The 21,596-nt window shown below is 52.2% G+C and overlaps 2 protein-coding genes across 2 annotated transcripts; one reads left to right on the forward strand and one right to left on the reverse strand.

The window, feature by feature from the left end:
* Positions 1-1,107: 1,107 nt before the first annotated feature.
* Positions 1,108-2,190, reverse strand: LOC112117156 (chemokine-like receptor 1). The gene has a single exon (XM_024215047.1). The coding sequence runs from the start codon at positions 2,188-2,190 to the stop codon at positions 1,108-1,110; it is 1,083 nt and encodes a 360-aa protein (XP_024070815.1).
* A 3,319-nt stretch (positions 2,191-5,509) lies between these two features.
* Positions 5,510-20,019, forward strand: SHMT1 (serine hydroxymethyltransferase 1). Its single transcript, XM_024215033.2, has 12 exons — positions 5,510-5,541; positions 8,217-8,352; positions 9,467-9,612; positions 10,015-10,130; positions 10,387-10,547; positions 11,739-11,820; positions 12,466-12,678; positions 13,755-13,871; positions 15,118-15,240; positions 15,807-15,923; positions 17,993-18,103; positions 18,698-20,019. Exons 2-12 carry the CDS (start codon positions 8,251-8,253, stop codon positions 18,868-18,870), a joined length of 1,461 nt encoding a protein of 486 aa, XP_024070801.1. The 5' UTR covers positions 5,510-5,541; positions 8,217-8,250; the 3' UTR covers positions 18,871-20,019.
* The last annotated feature ends 1,577 nt before the right edge of the window (positions 20,020-21,596 follow it).

The raw sequence follows: 21,596 nt of genomic DNA on the forward strand, positions 1-21,596 counted from the left end.
TTTCTCCTCTGTGTGTGTACATACATATATATATAGGAGCAGCAATGCACCATGTTGCCACTTAGTGGCGCCCAAGCATTTTGGGACCTCTGCAAAGAGCAGTTTGTAGGACACTTGGCAACAGCTACAGCTACGCTCCTGCCACCCGACCGAAGTCAGGTGAAGTCAATGAGGCTACACAGCTGTAAATATAAGTGGGGTTTCGCCCTGGGTGTATTGCATCAGAATCCACAAGGTGATCCCCGAGGCTACGCCGGATAGAAGACATTTGTTAAATGAGTCGCTGTGGAGAGGATCCTAATATTTCTTTACAGGGAACCCTGATAAGATAAGGAAGATGCTGGGAGACCTAGTGCACAAGCCATTAGGCCTAAAGGGTTGGCTCTTCAGGTCCTGGACGTTTATACAGAAGGTGAGCAACGCGAAACTGATGACTGGTACGGTCTGACTGCTGGTAAAGGAAACCTGAAATGGCATCTTAATCTTTTAAACATGGGTATTGTGGAACACATTTTGCTAAGCAAATATTAGCTTTTTTCCAAGGGAACGCTACAGCAGGTATCAGCGAAGGCAGGGCAATAAAACAGACAAACTTTATCTAGAAATAACGGGCCAAGTGCAGACTGGGTATAACCCGGCTGCCATTACATTCTCTGGGCCACATTCAGTGCTTATGTTTCAAGTTAAAAATGAGCAGAAGTGGCAAAAACAGAGTAACTTGCACTGATCTGGTCCTCCATGGGTGTGTCAAAATGAGTGTGACTTACACACTGAGGGAAATGAAAAAGGGGGAAATAGCAGGAAAAACAACCAACAGGAGAGTGTAAAGTGTATGTGGCAGGGGGTTGCTACTTATTTAACAACCCTCTGTCAGTTGCTTTTCATTCTACAGCCCCGCTCCATCCAGCTGTTTCACCTCCTTGGTGTGTAAGTCACCCTGGGTTTTGCACATCCAAACTGGAGCAAATCACACACCCAGAGCCCATTTCTGCCTTCAGTGACACAATACGACTCTGATTGAAATCCACGGGAACTGCACTGGTGTGGCAGAGGACAGAACTGGGTCTCCTGTAACTTACCACTAAAATTTGGGCCATTAGCTACTGATTAAACCCCCGGAACTTCTGCTTCAGAAGTGGCTCTGGATTTTCTCTTGCTGGCCAGGGTGGTCAGGATGGAGTCCTCACTGAAGGCCCCCTCGAAGGCAGAGAGGATGGACTGTCGGAACTTCTTGAAGTCCTGCCCCACAAAGACATAGAGGATGGGGTTGATACAGCTGTTGAAGAAGGCAAGACTGGAAACCAAGGGGATCCCTATGTAAAGGGCCATTTTCAGCTCCTGATTGGAAGAGTTTTTAGACATTTCCAGCAAGCAGAAGACATGGTACGGGAAATAGCAGAGGAAAAAAGACACTGTGACAGCAACAATGATCCTGAAAGGCTTAGTGGACCTGGCTAGATGGCTCCTTTTCATCCTGACGGCAATGATGCTGTAGCAGACAAGGATCACGGTGAAGGGGATGAGGAACCCACATAAGAATCTGGTTACGATCATAGCTTTGTGCCTCATTCTCCACAGCCGACGTGTCGCCTCAGATTTATAGTCATCAGACAGGGCAAAGTTATTGTAACAGCTGGTGACATTCTTCGAATTAGTAGCCGTGTCTCGAAAAACAAGATACGGAGAGCTGATGATGAAGGCTAGGACCCATGTGAGCAGGGCAATGTTGGAAGCCAACTTTGGTGTCCGGTGGTTATGAGACCACACAGGGCAAATCACCGAAATGCACCGGTCTATGCTGATCACTGTTAGGAGGAAGACGCTAGCAAACATGTTGAGGAAGGCAATGGTGCTGTTCAGTTTGCACAGGAGCTTCCCAAATGGCCAGTGAAAGCCCAGGGCAGTGTAGGCGATGCTGAAGGGCAGAAAAAAGGTGAAGATGAAATCAGCAACAGCCAGGTTTAGAAACCACACGGCATTTACTGTTTTCTTCATCTTGAAGCCAGCGATCCAGATGACCAGGCCATTGCCTGTCACCCCCAGCAGACACGCAAGGCTGTAGACCACCATGGAAAGGATATGCATGCTCTTTTGGAGGCCAGAGAAGTAATTGGACACAGTGGAGTTTTCATGCTGAGTGGTGGAGCTGGTTGAGAACAGCGAAGAGGAAGAGACGTTTTCCATCACCATCTGGGCTCCTGAAACTAGACAAGAACACTTCTGCTATTATTTGCGGCACTGGCAGTTGCCGGGCAATCGGTGTGAGGTGAGAATCTTTGCCAACAACAGCGCACCAAAAACCCGTAAGACCATGAATCTGGGAAATAACTGACATTTAGTATTGACAATGCTTATCTAGAGCTTTTCATCTGAGGCTCTCAACAACACTTTACAAAGGTAGACCTATGTTACTGATGGGGAAAGTGAGGCATAAGGTATTTAAGTACCTTGGCCGAGATCCCAGAAAGGAGGTGCCACAGCTGGCAGTAGGGAAGAGCTGTGTGTGAATATCAGAGGGCTGAAACTGGTCCTAAAGGAGCCCTGTATCTGGTGCCTGATTTTGTCCAACAGTTAAAATAAGATGTTCAGGCGTAAGCTCAGCCGCCATTGGAGCACCTTGGAGCCCCACTACTATAAATGGAAACTCTGAAAGCACAATACCCAACTCACAGGGAGAATCGCACCAGGACGCTTTTCTCCTCTAACAGCAAAAAAGAAGAAAGCCACACACAAAAAGTCTCTATTTCCCTCCAAGCACAGTTGCCAACTTTCACGCAGTAAATAAGCACCCTGATTTTCACAATAAGCCAAAAATCAAGCTAATCCCATTTCAAAACAAGGCCAAAACAAGCCAATCCCTAAGAACCCCAACACTCTATGTGACTAGATTCCCCCCGGCATGCAGTCTGGGACTGTGGTGGGTCCTCTGTGCACCTCTGACTCTCTCCCCCTTTGCCACCCCTTCCCCCTGCTTGCCGGGAGCCGATCAAAAAAAAAGAAGCAACAAGCCAAACAAGCAACAAGCCAAAAACTAGCCAACAAGCAACTCACAAGCCAGTTAAGCCAAAAACAAGCCCAATGTCTGCGTTTTTTTCACGGGTTTGGCATGGCTGCCTCCAAGAAGGAGCGAATTTTTGTGGCAGGGTTACGCGCAGGTGACGCTCCAGTTAGGAGGAGATGGTATTCCAAAGGCTGGCACTGAACGGGTCCTGGAGACCCTAGAGGTTTAGGCTCTGTGTTGACACTGGGCACAGAAGCTACTCTTTCTCTCAGTCGGTGTGATACGGTCACTACCAAATGGAACATTTTAGGATGGGCATGTGGTCTTCTCACTGCTCTAAAAGTCATGGGTGAAATCCTGGTCCCCTAGAAATCAGTGGATGTTTTGCCATCAATTTCAGTGGACTCAGGATCATTGCCCATGTGAAAACTACCCAGGAAATTAATGAGACATGGGCAAGCTACCAAAAAAACACCTCTCTTGCCAGCAGACATCTGCCCACACCTCCCCTAATATGCTCTGAATGGCCCTGCATCTCGCTAGAGATGCTGGTAGGATCGGAGTCTCATGCACTGAATATGGTACCTTATTCTAGCCCTCAGTGATCCTGTTACCTGGTGCTTTATAATTGAATTCTGTTTCAGCAAGGTGCCTTTTAGGATACATCTTTCAGTACAAAGTATAATAATTTATTATAATCTCCCATTTACAAGCAAATCCCCCTTTGAAGTCCCAGCCCCCTCCTGCTTTTTTCACTGCCTCCCACCCCCATTTAATTCCTGGCACTCGGATTAACTTGGGACCACTCACCGCTGCCTTATGCCTCTTACCGCTTCTCTGCTCTCAGCTTCTGGGCACAGTGAGCAGTGCAGCAGCTGGGCTTATTGTCAAGACGCTTTCGAGACAGTGAGTGGCTCTGAGAGTGATTCAGGCTAGCTTGTTTGGTCTTTCCATGGCCTGAGTTCATGGGGAATTTACGGGGCATCATTTATTCCACTGTCTTGTTCCTCAATTTACAGGGAGTAGAATTTAACCCATTGGCATCTCTGGACATAGCCTGTCCCGAGATGTTGTCCTAACCAATCACTTTGGTTGGCAGGATGAAAGACGTCTCAAAGGTGCAGCTGTGAAAATGTGCCAAGTGACCCAACCCCATCCCGAGTGGAAGCTGTAATGCTGGGGACATGTGACCCAATTCACTATTGTATTGGGCTCACAAGTCAAAGAGAATTCCCCAAGCGGATCGCAAAGGGACAGATGCCTCGAGAGACCATCTGAGGTGGGTACAATCTGCCCAGAATGAGGCTTCATGTTGTATTTGGGGGTTGATCCTCAGTGTCTATTTAGCATCAGTGTCTATTTGTGACCCAGGGGTAAGATTGCCCCATAGTGCTGAGCCTCCTGTCTGTCCGCATCAGGGGCAGTTTTTCCACCTGGCCTTTTAATCGTTCCTGAGAACAGGAGGGAACCTGCTCTTACTGCTTTCGATCTCCGATCTCCCTCCTCTGCCATGCGAGACGCACAGGCGCCTGCAGAAGTTGCGGAGGCCCCCTTCTAGGGTTCATTAATTCAAAATCACACCCTTAATGTTGTGTGACGGCTGCCCTCTTGGCTGACACACTGGGGACTGAACCAGTGACCTGCACAGCTATAAAGCTTGTGCGACTGCAACTTGAGTGACAGAGCAACCATTGCAGCTGGGCTGTGCCAATCCTAGCCCATTGGGGGCCCTATGCTGGAATAGCCCCCCACCCTACATACTAATAATTAATGGGGGGGGGAGCTTGAGCTGCGCAGGGCCCTAAGCAATTGCTTAGCCTGCTTATGCCTAGCGCCAGCTCTGGCTGCAATGAGTGCTGGTCTCTGTGGATTGGCACGGATGGAGGGGCTCAGGGGCGGGGGCTGTAACAGTTGCATGGGTGCAGGTGCCTACTGGGGGAAGGAGGAGCGATGCACTGCGAGGACCCGGATAGTAAAGCGCTCTGGGTGTTGGCCAGGCTCCCAGAGGCAAAGAGCTCGCCCTTCCTCAGCCGGCGGGGAGATCCCCCTTGCCTACCCAGAGGCGGATTTACCGCACCCCCAGGCTGTCTGCTAGGGTCGATCTCCCGGTTCCCGCATGCTGAGAGCCGGCGGGGCTCTGCGGCTCTCCATTCTCCCCCCTCCATGCCGGCGGCCATGCTCCCCTCCCGCTGGGCATCGGGCCCCTCCGCCTCCTCCCTCGCCACCCCGCACGTGGCCCGGGCGAGGGGCTCTGGCAAGCCACGAGCATCATCACCCACCCACGTGCTGCTCTGGGGCTGGCGGGCCCGGCCGGCTAGCTCGGCCTGGGCCAATAGTGTGGGGGCAGGGGGCGGGACGGATGGCACGCGCGCCTCCGATTGGTTGAGGCGATTCCGAAGGCTCCAATGGCGGGGCCCGCGGGCTGCTCGGCGATTGGCTGAGAGCGAGGCGGGGCATGTCTGAAGATTCCAGCCCCGGGGCGCGGGGGCATGGTGCTGCTCTAGGTGCGAGTCTGCTCCGAGCTGCGCGCTGGGAGCCTGGTAAGTGCGGCGGATTCCCACCGGGGACCCTCAGCCCTTTCCCAGCGTGGGGGCTGGAGTCTAGAGAGGCCCTGAGCCAGGTGCAGCGGGATCCGGGTAGATCTGTTGGCATTAGCCCCGGGTGCACGTGGGGCTGGGGGTCGCTGTCTCTCTCCCCTTCTCCTGAACTGCCTGGGCTTTGTGCCTTGGCTGGGCTGAGCTGAAAGGAGTTTAGCAGCAGCTGCCTCTGCTCTCTGCATGCGGGGGCTGGGAAAGCAACAGGAAGTTGGAGCCAGGGTCTTGATACTTCTATTTTGGGGATCCCTAGAATCATAGAATATCAGGGTTGGAAGGGACCTCAGGAGGTCATCTAGTCCAACCCCCTGCTCAAAGCAGGACCAGTCCCCAACTAAATCATCCCAGCCAGGGCTTTGTCAAGCCGGGCCTTAAAAACCTCTACAGATGGAGATTCCACCACTGCCCTAGGTAACCCATTCCAGTGTTTCACCACCCTCCTTGTAGATTGCCTGTCTGTCTCTTTTATGCCCCCAGCACCTTGCTGGCTGGGGTGGCAGAATTGAAGTTGGAGGTAACATAGCAGAGGCTGGGGCAAAATCATGTTGAGATGGAAAGTGATTTCCTCCCTCTTTTGCAGCAGCACACGAAGATTTGGGCTTGTTTTAAAGAACGGGGCTGTTGGGAAAGTGGGTTTCAAGTGTAAACTAAATTTCCCCTTAAATCATAGTGACTGAAAGTAGTTAAAGTTCGTGAAGTGGGAGGGAATGGATTCTACACTCTCCTATGTCTAAAACAATCTTTTCTTTGAGGCCTACTGCAGGTGCACAGGAAAATGATAATTATTTTACTGATCGTAATATTTTATAATTTGAATGGGAGCTGTCTCCAGCCAAAATGTATAACACAGACCCTAGCTGAAGGGCACAAAGTGAACTATATAGTGCTTTTCCTGAAGCATCAGGTGTCGGCTACTGCCAGAGTTGAGATACAGGATCTGATGGACCGGTGGGTTGGATACGATCCTTGGATCAGGGACCGTATCCTTTGGTTCCTGTATAGCACTGAATAAACAATAAGCACTTAATGGATAGCATGGTCCAGTGGCTAGGGCCCTGGAATGGGAGGGAGGGAGAGACTCAATTTCATACACGGGGTTCCTTTTCTGCCACTTACTCTTTGTGACTTTTGGCAATTTGCTTAACCCTGCCTTGCTTTCCCCATTGGTGAAGTGGCGAGACCAGTACTTGTCCACCCACCTTCTGTAAAGTACTTGGGGATATACCAGTGAAAAATGCTATACAATAGCTTATTATTTGTTAGTTAATGATGATCTGGTCTGGCAGGAGCTGGGATATCAGCCTGCATGGAATAGCAAATCCTACTTTTCCAACCTAAGCCACATTTCATTCTGACTCCATTTTTGCAATTCAGCTTTTCTGAGATGCAGAATTTACAGTGCCACAAAGATAACAGCAGATTCATGGGGGAATAAAGGTAAATTTAGAATTGCAGGGCGGGAGGAGCTCTCAAGCCTGGGCAGACAACTAAAGTCCATCTGGAAATCTATTTGGCACTAGCAAACAAACTGAGATTGCCTAATTAGCTGTACATGGCCTTTCACTAGCCTTGAGGAGTTAATGTTTAAAAGGAGGTTTTGACTAAGACATGACTCTGAGAGTTTATGCTTGTTAGCTTATGATCTCCACAGAAGTCACATTGATGGACTTTGATTAGTAGATACGTAGCTTTTCGGATTGCATTGGTCAGGCCTGATTGTCACACTTACTGTAAATAGGGAGCTTGGCATGGATCCAGTGTACTGTAACACACATGCTCTGGGCCTTTGACCTGCTCTGTGACCCTTATTCATATCGAGCAGGGCCTTGCTCATATGAGAAATCCTGTGGTCTTACATGGGACTACTCCTGCGTGCAAGGTGCTACTTGTAAATAAGGGTGGCAGAGACATTTATCAGACAGTGTGGTGAATTTAATATCTCTTGTATGTTTCAAGCAGCCTGTCCCTTTAAGTAGAGCAGCAATTTAAAAAACAACAACATACTTCTGTCCAAAAATGTATTTACCAATTACTGTTACAAGTAAGTCCTAACCTTTCTGGAACTAAGAGTTTGGAGGAAAAACAATGCTTTTCTCGCTTCAGTGTGATTTTGACCACACCAAGTGCTGGCAAATGCCCAGTTTCGCTATTTCCTGTGTAGAGTCAGGTCAACAGTTTTCCCCGGTTGTATGTGTGGATCTCTGACCCAGCAACAAACAAAAGAAAAACAGCTAAAATAACCAAGTGATTGTAGAACCACAACAACTGGCAGGGGTAGGGATAGCCCTCAAATAACACTTTTTAAAAAAAAATGGACTAGATTTTCAATGGATGGGGTCTCTAAGAACTGTAGAGTTTTCATTATCAGCTTGGTCCCAACCCCACTGAAATCAGTTCTTTCCATGGATTTGGATCAGGCCCTGTATTCATAGGTTCATTGGGGTTTATAATTTATAACTCGGCACTTAATTCACTGCAGGCTGCAAACCGGAAAGTCAGGTCACAGCCTGGGAAGGAATCTATTTAAAAACAAGACAGGAGTGCTACAGGGAGAGTTCACCTCCGGTGGGTGGCTGTTTTTAACAGTGCTCTACAATCTATCCCACTCTGTTTGTTTTCAGACCACGTTATATCAAGCAAGCAACTGCCCCCAGCATGGCTCACTTAACCAATGTCAACGGAGAGCTCCCCAGCGCTGAACTCTGGGTGTCCCATAACAAGATGGTCATGGAGCCGCTTGATACCAGTGACCCGGAGGTGAGAAGGCTTTTTTCCAGTGTTTGTGGTGGGGAAAGGGTTGCGTACATTTTGGCAGAGAGGAAACCCAAGCACTCGCGGCACGAGATCTTGATTCATCCTCCCAGCTCCGGGACCCATGCAACCAAAGGGATGTTGATCTTCCTGAGGCAATGACTCAGTCTGGTGGGTCAGTCCAAGTTTGGTCATCCAGTCCTGGGTTGTCACTTGCCTCCACTCACCTCATTTCCCATTCCCCCTGCCACATGCGGCAGCCCCAAGGGGGTGACAAAGGAGACGGCTTGGTAGCTCTCCTCACCAGTGACTGGGAGCATTACCTCCATGGCGTTCCCGGCCCCTGCTGCCATGAGTCTGAAGGTCCCTCCAAACCCAACGCTCCCATGTGGTGGCCTATAGCTGTGCCACATAATAGGTCTATTCATTGTCTCATCCCAGATTTCTCAGGCCCAGGGTCTTTTTTTCCAAACGGGATTGGATATTATTTATATGGAAAATGAGCACAGCTGTGGCCCTTGCATCTAGCAGCTTGTTCCATGACAATGGAGCAAACGAGAAGGGGAGATCTATAGACATTAGAAAGTCGTCTGTTTCTTTCTTCCAGCCAATTTTCACTTCCATAGTGCCTTGCTCCATTCAATGTCCATGTTCCTCCAAGTGCTCACTTTTGGGAAACGTCTTCTAACATGCAGGCTAATGTGTGCTTAATTTCATCGTGTTAGGCCTAGGTTATTCCCCCTGGCACCGCCCTAAATAACTTCTCCCCGTCCTGCGTATTCACATCATCTTCCCAATATTTGTGGATTTGTCTCCCCCGTCTACATTCCCTTAGCCAAGCTCTATTTTTAACTGCAGTGAGTCAGCCTCCCTCCCCAGGTCTCTTCTTGCTCTTCTCTGCACGCGCTCCAGTCTGTCAGTATCTTTCTGGTAGAACGACGCCCAGTGTTCCAGGTTCACAGGCACAGGAGAGAGGATTCTTGCCTCCCTTGTCCATGGCGGGATGTCTCTGTATCTTTCCATTCTCCCGTCTGTCGCTCTTTTGCCCCAGAGAGCGCACCTCCCAGCGTCCGATGCTCTGTACAGGACTGATAAGGAGGGGGCTTCTTCTCTCTTAAAGGTGTACGACCTCATCAAGAAAGAGAAGCGGCGCCAGAGGCTTGGGTTGGAGCTGATTGCGTCCGAGAACTTTGCAAGCCGAGCGGTTCTGGAGGCCCTGGGCTCCTGCATGAACAATAAATACTCGGAGGGGTACCCGGGACAGAGGTGTGGAATGTGGGGGGATTCACGTCCAAAGGCTGTTCTCTGGGGGTGGGAGAGAGTCCAACCCTCCCTGGCTTGGCTCACTGTCCTTGAGGAAGCGATCGCTGCTCCATGACGGGCCCAAGCAGCCACCGGCTGTAAATTGTTCCTTGCCCAAGGCAGTAACAGACCCGGCTGCACTTTGCTCTTCGCAGAACGAGGCCAACGTGGGCCGTCGCCCTGCAGCTTCCCTGCTAGGACTGTCACTGCCGAGCCTGTGGAGCATCAGGCCGGCTCCTGCCCAGACCCCCGGGGGAAGGAAGAGGGGTCCGGTTAGCTCTTACTCTGCCCCCATCTGCATCGGGGATGGAAACGCGAGGCGTCGCTGATGCTGAGACACTCCTGCTCTTCTCGTCCGTGTTGCAGGTACTATGGCGGGACGGAGTTTGTGGATGAGCTGGAGATCCTCTGCCAGAAGAGAGCTCTGGAGGCTTACGGGCTGGACCCACAGAAATGGGGGGTCAATGTCCAGCCATACTCAGGTAACAAAGCCCAGATCCTCCCTGGGAGTAGGGGAAAAGGGGATGGCCTTGCCAATTGCCGAGCCATTGGGACCCCTGCATTCCTTAACCCAGTCACCTCTTCCTGGGCTGGGTACAAGTGGGGAAGTGGGGGTGCTCAGAGGAGACTGCTTTAAAAACCTCTTCCCAAGGTCACAGCTTGGAACCCCCCCCCCCCCCCCCCCGAGAGCAGCGGTACCAAAGGCTCGGTGTGCTCAGGGGCTGCCTTTCGTTGTAGGCTCCCCCGCTAACTTTGCGGTATACACGGCCCTGGTGGAGCCCCATGGCAGGATCATGGGTCTGGACTTGCCTGACGGGGGGCACCTGACACACGGCTTCATGACGGACAAGAAGAAAATCTCAGCTACCTCAATCTTCTTTGAATCCATGCCCTACAAGGTAAGGGGACTCCACCCGGCTTCGGAAATCCCGGCTGATTGGGAGGAGATCAGTGGAGGCCAGCAATTGTCACTCCTCTTCCATGCAAGCTACGTACGCTGGCTTCATGCCCTGCCTTGGGAGCTGGGATTTCTTGGTGTGTCCCCTATTAGCAGAGAGGAGGGTGTGCTAAGATGGTGGATACCGAAGGGTTAAATAGTTTTCCTGAAGCTGATGGGCCACAGCACAACACTCAGGGCCTGATCCAAGACACACTGAAGGCATGGGGAGGGGAGGGTGTCTTTCTATTGGCTGCAATAGACTCTGATGGGTGGGTTAAGCCAGCGTTTGCACCGGGAACCCAGCTGGCATGAGTTGGAGCCGCACCAGTAACGACTGCAGGGTTATTTCAGCCGAGGTGGAGCACCTGATGAAACAGTGCTCACCTGGGTGGAAGTACGAGTTAGCCAGGATCGTGCTACGCTCACCTTTATATTCCAATCACAAGGGACATGTGAGCTGAACATCCGCCCGGGACTCAAGAGAGCTGCTTTCTGTTGCCAGCTCTACCAGTGATTCAAGTGGGTGACCCTGGGTTAGCCACTTCAGTGCCTCAGTTTCCCTATCTATCAAATGGGAACAGTGATATTTACATCTTTCACAGATTGGTTCCCAGACTGTGTTAACATCTTTGACCTGCTCTGTAAAGGCTCCATCTTATTAAACATGGCAAATTCTCGCACTAGCGTGGTATTTGGGCTGCCAGATTGAGCCTGAATGCCCGTTTGGTTACTGTTCAGTGTGAGCCTAGGCTATTAATGACTGACCTTGGGTTCTGGGCTCTCAGAGAACAGATGGAGCGGGGGGGGCAGTTGCTCCCTGCCGCACTTGGTAACGACTTGCTGTGTGACCTCAACAGCTGACTCGACCTGTGGCTCTTTAATGGAGGATGCCAGGGAGATCAGACCTTGGCTGTGCAGAAAGTTCTGACAACCCCAGGAGTAGAGAATAGCCACTGTCTGCTCTGCAGACCCATCACGGAGCTGCCGTCATTGACCCTTTAACTCTGCGAGGGCTTCGTGGGACAGCTGGGGCGGGCAGCGCTGCTAGCTGATGAGCACTGCCGCAGAGCGAGATGTAGCCGTCTCTCCTCTAAGGCTAGAGGTGCATGGTGCTTACCCTGCATGTCTCTTCTTGCTGCTCCCTTACCAGGTCAATCCCAACACTGGCTATATCGACTACGACCGGCTGGAGGAGAACGCCCGCTTATTCCACCCAAAGTTGATCATAGCAGGTAAGTGGCTGGGGAAGGAAAAGCAGCTGTCGGAGGCTCTGGGCAGCAGGTAGATTCTGTTCAAAATCCTTTCCGCCGGGCTATTGAAAGATCCCAGCCACAGGGCTTAGTCGCTGGCTAGACACTTGGGAGCAGCGTGGCGAATTTCAGCAAGCATGTTCTGAGCCGCCTCTGTGCTGACACTGCGGCGACTTGGGGAGGGGGACTAGGAGTCAGGATTCTGGTGTTCTGCCACCACCAATGCATTGCATGGCCAGCAGCAAGTCACTCCCCCCTCTTCAGGCTCCTCAGGGATGCAGTGGTTTGGATCGGAGCCCAAGCACTCTGGGGGGCAGTTTAGCAGCTGCTATTTCGGTGGCCTGGACCAGGTGTCTGCCTCTCCCTGCTGGGCAGTGGGACTTTTCCTGCCACTTGTCTCACCCTGGCCTCCTATGGCCAAATCCTGGGCCCCTCCCATGGTCTGGCTCCTGGACTTGGAAATATTTCCTCCATGTGGTCTTGTGCTGGGAGAGCTGCCTGACTAATTACCCAGGGTTTGGTCGGGTCGTACAGCCCGTGCTGCCGCGGCTACACCGCTAACTCACTCAGGGGTGTCAATCACACAGCATAGACACGCCCTGAGGCTGGTGTTTTCTCCTGGCCCAGGCGTCAGCTGTTACTCGCGTAACCTGGACTACGCCCGCATGCGGAAGATCGCGGACGAGAACGGGGCTTACCTCCTGGCCGACATGGCCCACATCAGCGGCTTGGTGGCAGCCGGCGTGGTGCCGTCGCCGTTTGAACACTGTGACGTTGTGTCGACCACGACGCACAAGACGCTGAGAGGCTGCCGGGCCGGCATGATCTTCTATCGGAAAGGTTTGGGCCATGGAGCGAGCAGAGGATGAAAGGCCCCGGGCGGGCCATTGGGGACCTTAGAGCTAGTGCGGAATAGGAGCCAAGGCTGGTCCCTTCTCCCTCTGGCTGGCGGGAGCCATGGAAGCCAAGATTGCAGCTTTCAGAGAAGGGGGAAAAGGGCTTGTCCTTCCCATGGCAGTATTAGATCCCCAAACGAATGGGACAGCCTGGGTGAGCAGCTTGGTTGGCAGATGCCCAAGGATGAACTAGGAGTTCCAGGGAGTGGTGTGGGCGATTCAGTAGGGGACACGCTTCCCATGAAGCCTGCCTGGAACCAATTCCTCAGCATGAGCGGCCCTCGTGTGCGATAAGATTTAACTAAGTCCCAGGCTGCACGTGGTCAGTGATGCTCCCAGGGTGGAGCTGGACAGGTTTATCATGACCCTCTTGCAAAGCTGCTCAGTCTGGCTTCCTCGGCTCTGCCCAGCCGGGCTTCCCTCTCTTCCCTCCACCCTGAGCCGGGCTTTGCCAATGAACCCGGTTTGCCATTCCCTTGGGAGCGCCTCCATGCTGCCCCCTGCCCGGCCCAGCTCAATTCCCTGGACAGGCCTGGGTCGGGGCAGCAGGGATTGAACCGGGGGCTGTGCATTTTAAGGCCTGAGCCTCTACTACCGGAGTTAGAAGATCTACCTTCATCTGGCAGGGCTGTCGCAGGTTCATCAGCCTCAGGCTGTGGCCCCGTCACCCCTTACAGGGGACAGAGCACCACAGAGCGGGTTACACATTCACCCTTTCCTCATTCAAATCCCTCCGCAGCTCTCTCCTGCTAAGCCCGCCACCCTTCTCTCCCCTCCTGCCTAGCACCCAGCTGGTGCCTGCGTGTGCTTTGAGTTTGCAAGTTCCACAGGCCGTAGTGGGCTCTGCACAGCTCCAAGCACACGGCTGGGGCTCAGTGTTGTGACGTCCTGACTCCAGCCCCCCCCCGGGGTTAAAACGAGACTGATCTAAACCCACCCGGGTATAGAACACGGGAGAAGTCGCATGAAGAATGAGTGAGCTGTGCCCCTTAGACAGTGACCATCCCCCTTCCCTCCTAGGAGCTCGCAGCATGGATCCCAAGACTGGCAAGGAAATTCCATACAACCTGGAAAGCCTCATCAACCAGGCTGTCTTCCCAGGGCTTCAGGGAGGGCCTCACAACCATGCCATTGCCGGTAAGGGGCCCTATAGGGCTGCTCAGGGGCTGAACTTTAGTGCTGGGCCGGGGGGTGTCTAGTTCCAGCCAAAGTTGCAGGGCTTGAAGCAGGAGAAAATGCGCTTGTTGCTTAACGGTGCCCGCTGCAGCTGACGGCCAAAGGGATATTTGGCTCCACACAGGAGTCCCTGCCAGGCCACATAAGCTGGGGAGGCAGGACCCAGTGCAGGGTCCCACAGATGAGTGGGAGGGATGAGTTTGCACCTCCCTCCCCCCCCCCCCCTCCGGGACCAGCACCCAGACGAGTTTGCAGCCCCCCCCGCTGCCCAATATTCTGCTGGTCTCTAGTACTTCCTCTTACCTTGTACCATATGGGAGCTAAAACTCCAGTACTGAAGATGACCAAGGCTGTGCATGGGGATGTGAAGGTCAAGGGCTAGCGACCCAGGGCTGACCGTACCTCCACAGGCAGGCCCCAGCATGAGAGGGGGGGAGCCCTGCCTTCCTGTCATTCTGGGTCAGATTCCTCTCTGCCTCTTTCCCCAGATGTACAATGGCCCTACAGCTCAGAGGGCGGGAGGGTTAGTCAGTTTGCAGCGAGCTTTGAGATCCTCTGATAGCCGGCACTGAAGAACAGCAGAGCATCATCCTCTGGCTGGAACCCTTCTCCCCTGGCCGAGCCCTTCCTGTCGATCAGCAAGAAGAGCCTTTTTTCTGTGGATTCCCACATTCCTCTCCCTATTGATAGAAATAGGCAGCAGGTGATTTTCCGCCAATTGGGAGAGTCCAGATCTACGTCTTGGTATTCAGTGCTGAGGTGGGGGAAAGATACCACGCAAAAGACACAGTTGCACTCTACCCATCTGGCCACTGCGCTGGAGAAATCTGGAATCCCGCTGGAGAAATCTCCCCCTGCAGTGGGCCCGTGACGCTGACCCATCAGACCATTGGGCATTAGCTAGTGACATTTTGGCAGCTGTATAAATGGAATTAAATTCCGCCGTGGGGTTCACAAGCCCCTTGTGCCTCTCACTAGAGCCGATCACTAGAACGCGTAAGACACAGCTAGTGTAGACGTGGACCCAGCAGCACTGACGGCCAATAGGTGCTTCGTGTAGCAAAGATCTGAAGCTGTGATTCGAGTTCCTCAGCTTTCCAGGCCAGGGTTTCGTTGTCACTGCTCCAGGTCACTGCTGACACAGGCACGGAGCAGCCTGGCGTCCTGCTGCCAGCATGGAGACGCAATGCTTTTCCTTTCTGCCCAGGAATCGCTGTCACTTTGAAGCAAGCCATGACCCCGGAATTCAAGGCCTATCAATGGCAGGTTGTCGCAAACTGCAAGGCACTGTCTGCAACTATGATCACACTGGGCTACCATGTCGTCACTGGTAAGGACAACTACTAGGTAGCCACTGCATTTCCTGCCGAAAATGAGGCCGTTTCTATTGCCTAGGGTCTGATCCCAACCCTAGTGAAGGCCACAGACTCAGGCTGGGTTGCGACAGTTATAGAAAGGGCCGGAGCTCTGTTATAACACAGCCTTTTAGGATACACGTGCAGGGAGATCTTCCTCCAGCCACCCATCCGGGGAGAGTTTGAGCCCAGAGCTTGGCGCACAGAAATGATACAGACGTCTAATACGTTGTTGTGGCCCGAGCCATAGACACAGCAGCGAACCTCAAGCCAACAAGAGGGACACGTTAGCTAGTAGGCCTGGTTCCTTTGGACGTCGGATAGTTCCTGTTCTCCCAACCCTGCCTTTGCCGGAGCACTTCCCTGCCCTATGGCAGTCTGCTCCACCACCCTGTGGCCCGACTTTTGCTCCCCACAGCATTGTGATTATAACTACAATGGTCAGTGGGAGTACGACTGAGCCCAAGTGCTTAACTTCCAATATCCCAGCCTCAGCGACTTCCAACGCACTAGAGTTCATGTCCTTGTATTCGTCTCCCAGGGGGCTCTGACAACCACTTGATCCTCGTGGACCTGCGCAACAGAGGGACGGATGGCGGGAGAGCCGAGCGGGTGCTGGAAGTCTGTTCCATTGCCTGTAACAAGAACACCTGTCCTGGTGAGGGGCTCCTCTCTCAACTGACTACTCAGCGGAGTTTGCAGTTTCACACAGGTTGCAGCCTGATACAGGGCAGCACCCGGAGAGCTGGGGTTGCTCAGGATCCTTGGGGAAACGGGGCCACTTTGCTAGGTGCCAAAATACGGATTTAGGAGCCTTATCTTTAGGGCTGCAGATCTGAGGTCTTGGCTGACAATTGGGTGTTGCAGGCCCCCTAGTGGCCACACTTAGAACTGTTTCAATCAGTGAGGGGAAGAGACTTCATTGAAGTAAGGTCAAGCCAGACAAACCTGCTCTCACTTGAGAAACCTTCCCTTGGGGGCGGGGACAGATCTCTGCTCCGGGGTAAGAGGAGGAAGGTCTGAGGCAGGCCAGGAGGTTTCCTACAGCGTAAGGATTGAAAAGGGGCAGGTGGCTCTGTACTCGGTGTGGTCTGCCGGACGCTGGAGAGCCACCAAGGACAGCACCTGGGAATGTTCCTTCAGCATGAATAGGTCTTCCTTTCCCAGTGTTAACCCTTCACCTCCCTGTGCCCTTGAGGGTCTCGCTTGTGAGCTTGTTCTCTGGTAAGCACGTCAGGTAGATTTACTCTGAAGTGTTGTTGGTGAGGCTAAGATTTAGTCAGGGGTATTTTTAGTAAAAGTCATGGACAGGTCACCGGCAATAAACAAAAATTCACAGCCAGTGACTTTTACTATAAATACCCATGGTGACTAAACCTCTGCTCCTGGGGCCCTGCGATTCTGGGGCCCCCCTGCTCTAGCGGTGGGGGCTGACTGCCCCTGGTGGCCCATTGCTCCAAGGCCCCCGGGGAACTGCTCTCCCGACAGCCCTCGGGACATGCTCGGGCCTTCCCCGCGGCCAGCCGCACCGGCCGCCCGAGCAATGGCTGGCCACAGGACATCCAAGCGGCTGGCCCCAGGGTGGGTCCTGGGGTCAGCTGCACCAGCCGCTGCAGCTGTGGTGGTCGTGGAATCCACAACTTCCGCAACCTCCGTGACAGAATCGCAGCCTTAATTTCTGGAGGAGCCAGCTTCACGCTGATGCGTTTGGTCTGTGACCCAAGCAGCCCCTGTGCCCCAGTTCCAAGCCCAGGGCCAGGTCAGGGAGCTGAATTCAACTCCTCTGCCTCATGAGCTTGGAAACACCCGCCTCCCCCAAGCTCCACACCCAGCAGGGATAATTCAGGCTTCACTCTGCTAAGTTCTCTGGTGCATGTGCCTTGGGGGGGAAGCCGTTAAAGCAGCACATGCCTAGCTCCTCTGCAGACACTCCCACGTTAGAGTACTTGTTTGCCTACTGCCCTCACCCCCAATTACCCCTCTGCCCTCCACTGCATTGCGCTACACTCCACCCCAGAAGTGGCTGCATTTCCATGCTGGAGCTGCCTGTATAAAAGGGACTACATAACCATGTAGCATTTAAATAGGTGCTCCTGCTCTCTCCACGTCTGATCAGTGCATCAAACCAGTGGGCTTGGGGGAAGCCCGTAGATACAGGAGCCTTGCAGGCTGGAAGCAGAGGCAGGATTCTCTCTCCCATGCCGACAGCGAATCCTAGAATGCGAATGTCCTAGAATGAGACTCACCTCATGGCCTTGCTGGCTGGAGACGTTTCCCGTGGGGAGCATGGGGGGCAATGACAGGATGGAGCATGGCGGCTGCTCTTTCTTTCCTTCTAAGCTCTGGTTCATGGTGGGGCTGAAAGGGAATTGGCACTGGCTGATCAGGACCTGGCTTGCTGTTCCCACCAGCCCAATGACAGTTAAATGTACCTCTTCACCGTCACTTCCAGGCGAGCGGAGGGGTCACGGCCAAGTCTTGGGGCTGTAAACCTAGAGGCCAGTGGCTTTCCTGTTTTGCCATGCAGCCTCCTTATGAGAGCTGGGCAGAGAGGGGCATGTGGACAACCCCAAACCAAGCTAGAGAGAGCTCTAAGATGAAGGATCCCACCCTCCTGCCGCTCCCCCCGAAATAACTCCAGCCAAGACCACTGGTCACGGGACTACGCTTGCTCCTTCCAGTGGTGCTTGTGGGAGCGTGGTTCTCCTGACAGTTCTTTTGACACAGGTGACAAGAGTGCCTTGCGCCCAAGCGGCCTGAGGCTTGGGACACCAGCTTTGACCTCCAGGGGATTCCAGGAAGAGGACTTCCAAAAAGTAGCTCACTTTATCCACAAAGGTAAGGCTGAGGCAGCCATGGTTGGCTGAGAAAGGGGGAGCTGTGGCCCCGGCAGGTTACAGAGCAAAGGGTTCTGCTGTAGAGACCTAAGCCAGCTCCTCGTGTGACTCTGCTGACTACACTGGGAGTTGGACCACGGCCTGGGTGAACACTAGATTTCAGTATGGCTCTGCTGTACCAAAGGATCCTGGCTGGTCCCGGTGCTGTGTCCACTCCTGATCTAACTTGCCCCTTTTCCAACTCGAAGGCGCTTTCCGAATAGTTGGTGCCAGAGACTCCCCTTCGGGCCTCTAGTAACCTGGCATGAACGGTGGCTGCTGTGACGCACTCAGGCCTGCTCTCTTTGTGTCACCCCGTGGTGGAAACAACCACACTTCCGCTGAGAGCAGCAGATCCCCTGCAGGCTAGGCCCAGTGTCCTCCTGACTACTGCTTTATGGGAGCAGGATACAGCCTGCACTATGCATTCAGACCCAATCTCCCCTCCAGTGGCGGGGGCTGGAGAGCTAACGGGTTTGCGTTACATGGGCTATGGGGAGGGAACGTTTGTCAGTCTGAGCCACCCTCTGGCAGCATTAACCGATCGCCCACACAGGGATAGAGCTGACGCTGAGGATTCAGAACGACATGAGCCCCAAAGCGACGCTGAAGGAATTCAAGGAGAGGCTGGTGAGCGATGAGAAGTACCAGGCGGCTCTCAAGTCTCTCAAAGAGGAGGTGGAGACCTTTGCTGCTGCCTTCCCGCTCCCTGGCCTGCCTGTCCTTTAAACCAAGGCAGCAGCTGCACCCAATCCAGAGCTACCAGAGAGCTCTGGGGAAGCAAACAGGGATTGCGGTGCATCCACATCCACTAGGAAAGCCTCTGTTGCCATCTGACGAGCAAAGAACTGAGAGAAACGTGTCTCTGCCCCCCCCCACACACACACTTCTGTTAACCTCCTCTCTTCTCCTATTCGTGATTTGTTCCCACAAGGCAGATGGCTTTTTAAAAGTTAATTTTTTTTACCTGTCTCTCCCCCTAGGCTACCCCTGTAGGGCGCTGCCCCAGGCTTGTGGGCACGACCAAGGGGCTGGTAAGCCTCCGTTTAGGAAACGGTTCCTTTTCTAGTAACTGTGAACGGTGCAGCACTTAATTCTTTTTAAAGGATTGAAATTTGGCACCTGATTTTTAATACATCAACTGCACTTTTAATGAGGACAAACAGGGTAGCTCTAAAGTCCAATTACTGACAGATCTGCAAAGATGCTGATGCGCCTCCCACACTCACTGGAGTTAAGGGGGGCTGCAGATGCTCAACTTATAGCGAGCATATTTCCAAACTACTGATTAATGGAATGCATGAACAGGCTTTGCTCTGAGCCAGGGATCTATGCCATATTTTAAAGAGATTCTCAGCAACATAAGCTGTTCTATTCAGATTTCCCATGGGAGCCACTTTACAGTCACATTTTGTATTTAAAGGTTGCAGTAGGAAAGCATCAGACTTTACTACCTTCAAACATGTCTTGCTAGTTTCAGAATAGCTAATTCACTATCCCACTCTCCATGGGAGAGTAACTCTGACAACCAGGTTTCCATTGTAAGCGTGATTGGCAAACATACTAGTCCAGATGCAATTTTGCAAGACTGAGCTACTGAAAGAAACAAATTTCTGGTGCTTTTCTAACTCCAAAGCACACACCACAGACTTCCCCTATTAATCCATGTTCTGAATGACGTCAGTATTTCAAGCCAACACGTCCAGACAGTTTTTCAGACATCTGAGCCCAAAGCTTAGTTAGGACCATTTTTTAATAAGCACAGTCAAATTAGAATTTAACCACAATGTATGACAAGAATAAGCTTTAAAAAATACAACCAACTTCTTTTGTATTTCAAAAATATCTGAACCCAAATAAATAATTCTTTTAAAAGTACATTTCTCCTACGCTTCATTTGGTGTTAACATCTGTTAAGCTCTTGTGCAGCAACACCTACATCACTACACATTACAACATGCGGCTTGGATTTCTTCCAGGTGACACTCGGTCTAACTACTGATGCAGGTGCTCTGTACCCAGGTACAGACAAGGAACTCGACATGCAGTAATAAGATATGGTGCTTTAAAATAAGACGAGAATTCATCACAGCCTACTCATGGCCCTCAAAGGCAGTTCTTAGCTCAGCCCCATTCATCTCCTGACCTACCCTGTCCCGAGTAGTTGGGTGAGGCTAGATATCCTGTGCTTCTGCCTTCCAGTTAAAATGCATCTCTCAGCAACCAGCATATAGTAGGTTTATGATTTCTCAAGCTATGGTAGCAGGTTCTAGGCTCTCACTTTAAAATGTCTTGGCGGTCCAGTCTCTCGTCTGTCACTGGCTGGCTAAGGCTACGTCTACACTTAAAACACTACAGTGCCAAAGCTGTAGTGCTTCAGTGTAGACACTACTCCGATGGGAGGGGTTCTCCCATTGCTGTAGCTAATCTACCTCCCTGAGAGGCAGTAGCTAGGTCGACGGAAGAATTCTTCCATCGACCAAGTAATTTTTCACACCCCTGAGACGAAGCTATGCGGACGCAAGCCCTTACGTAGCACTATTCACATGGGGTCCAGTGGACAACAGGAGCTCTGTATTTCAGGACCAGCCTCCTTTGCAGCTCACTGAATTTCCAGTTGTAACGCTTGTTCTAGCTTTTCACGGGGACGGTTGGCTTTTGTAACTGCTGTAACCCAACAGCAGCCCCATGGGTGTAGCAGCTCCCTCCCATCCATTGGGGGCCCAAACCTCCCAGGCACTGAGTCCGAACGGGAGTTGGGCACTCAGTATCTTGCACCATCAGGCTTTCTGACCGCACTGATTCTGCTGCTGAATGAAAACCGAGAAGGGCATGCGATGCAGAGCCCTCAGTCAGTCCTACAGGCTTTCAAACCCCAGCCACATATCCAACCCCTTAAAAAGTGATCTATTCCTATTGCTAGAGCACAGGCAGTACTTCCCTATTAGAGTTTAAAGGCGAAACAGCTTTTGAGCTGCTTAGAAATGATCACTACTGGCTTAAGGTAAATCTGAGCACTATTCTGTGAGAAACAGCTGGTAGAGGATTAACATCACCTCCCTCCGTATGGCTGACCATCCTAATTGTTGTATCTGAAAGCACGAGGCTAGGTTAATTAAGAGTGCAAGCCAACAATACATCTTCAAACCCAGGAAGCTAGAGGACAGTAATTGCACCCTGCTGTCCTGGCTAGTCAGCAGAAGGCCACGGGAGACCTTTGCTCTGATGAATTCTCATGTGGGGCTTACAAACCATGTCTCCCTGACACAGACAACACAAAAATAGGAAGTGGGAACCACAGCCAGCCATGCAACGTGTCGTGGGGTGCATGCTGGTGGCATTTACAGAAGCACAATATGACTGTGGGTCTGCAGGCTTTCAGGGGGAGGGACTTCATTTAGTAATGTACAGCAGCAACTACTAGCCCAGCAGGGTCTGGTACCACTTCTGGTATA

This window comes from Terrapene carolina, unplaced genomic scaffold (assembly GCF_002925995.2).
Source record: "Terrapene carolina triunguis isolate 2854851 unplaced genomic scaffold, T_m_triunguis-2.0 Scaffold93, whole genome shotgun sequence".
Lineage (NCBI taxonomy): Eukaryota > Metazoa > Chordata > Testudines > Emydidae > Terrapene > Terrapene triunguis.

Coding starts and splice junctions, on each gene's coding strand:
- LOC112117156 (XM_024215047.1), bottom strand. CDS start 2,190: ATGGTGATGGAAAACGTCTCTTCCTCTTCGCTGTTCTCAACCAGCTCC.
- SHMT1 (XM_024215033.2), top strand. CDS start 8,251: ATGGCTCACTTAACCAATGTCAACGGAGAGCTCCCCAGCGCTGAACTC. Junction 8,353..9,466: donor TTGATACCAGTGACCCGGAG/GTGAGAAGGCTT, acceptor TCTCTCTTAAAG/GTGTACGACCTCATCAAGAA. Junction 18,104..18,697: donor AGCTCACTTTATCCACAAAG/GTAAGGCTGAGG, acceptor TCGCCCACACAG/GGATAGAGCTGACGCTGAGG.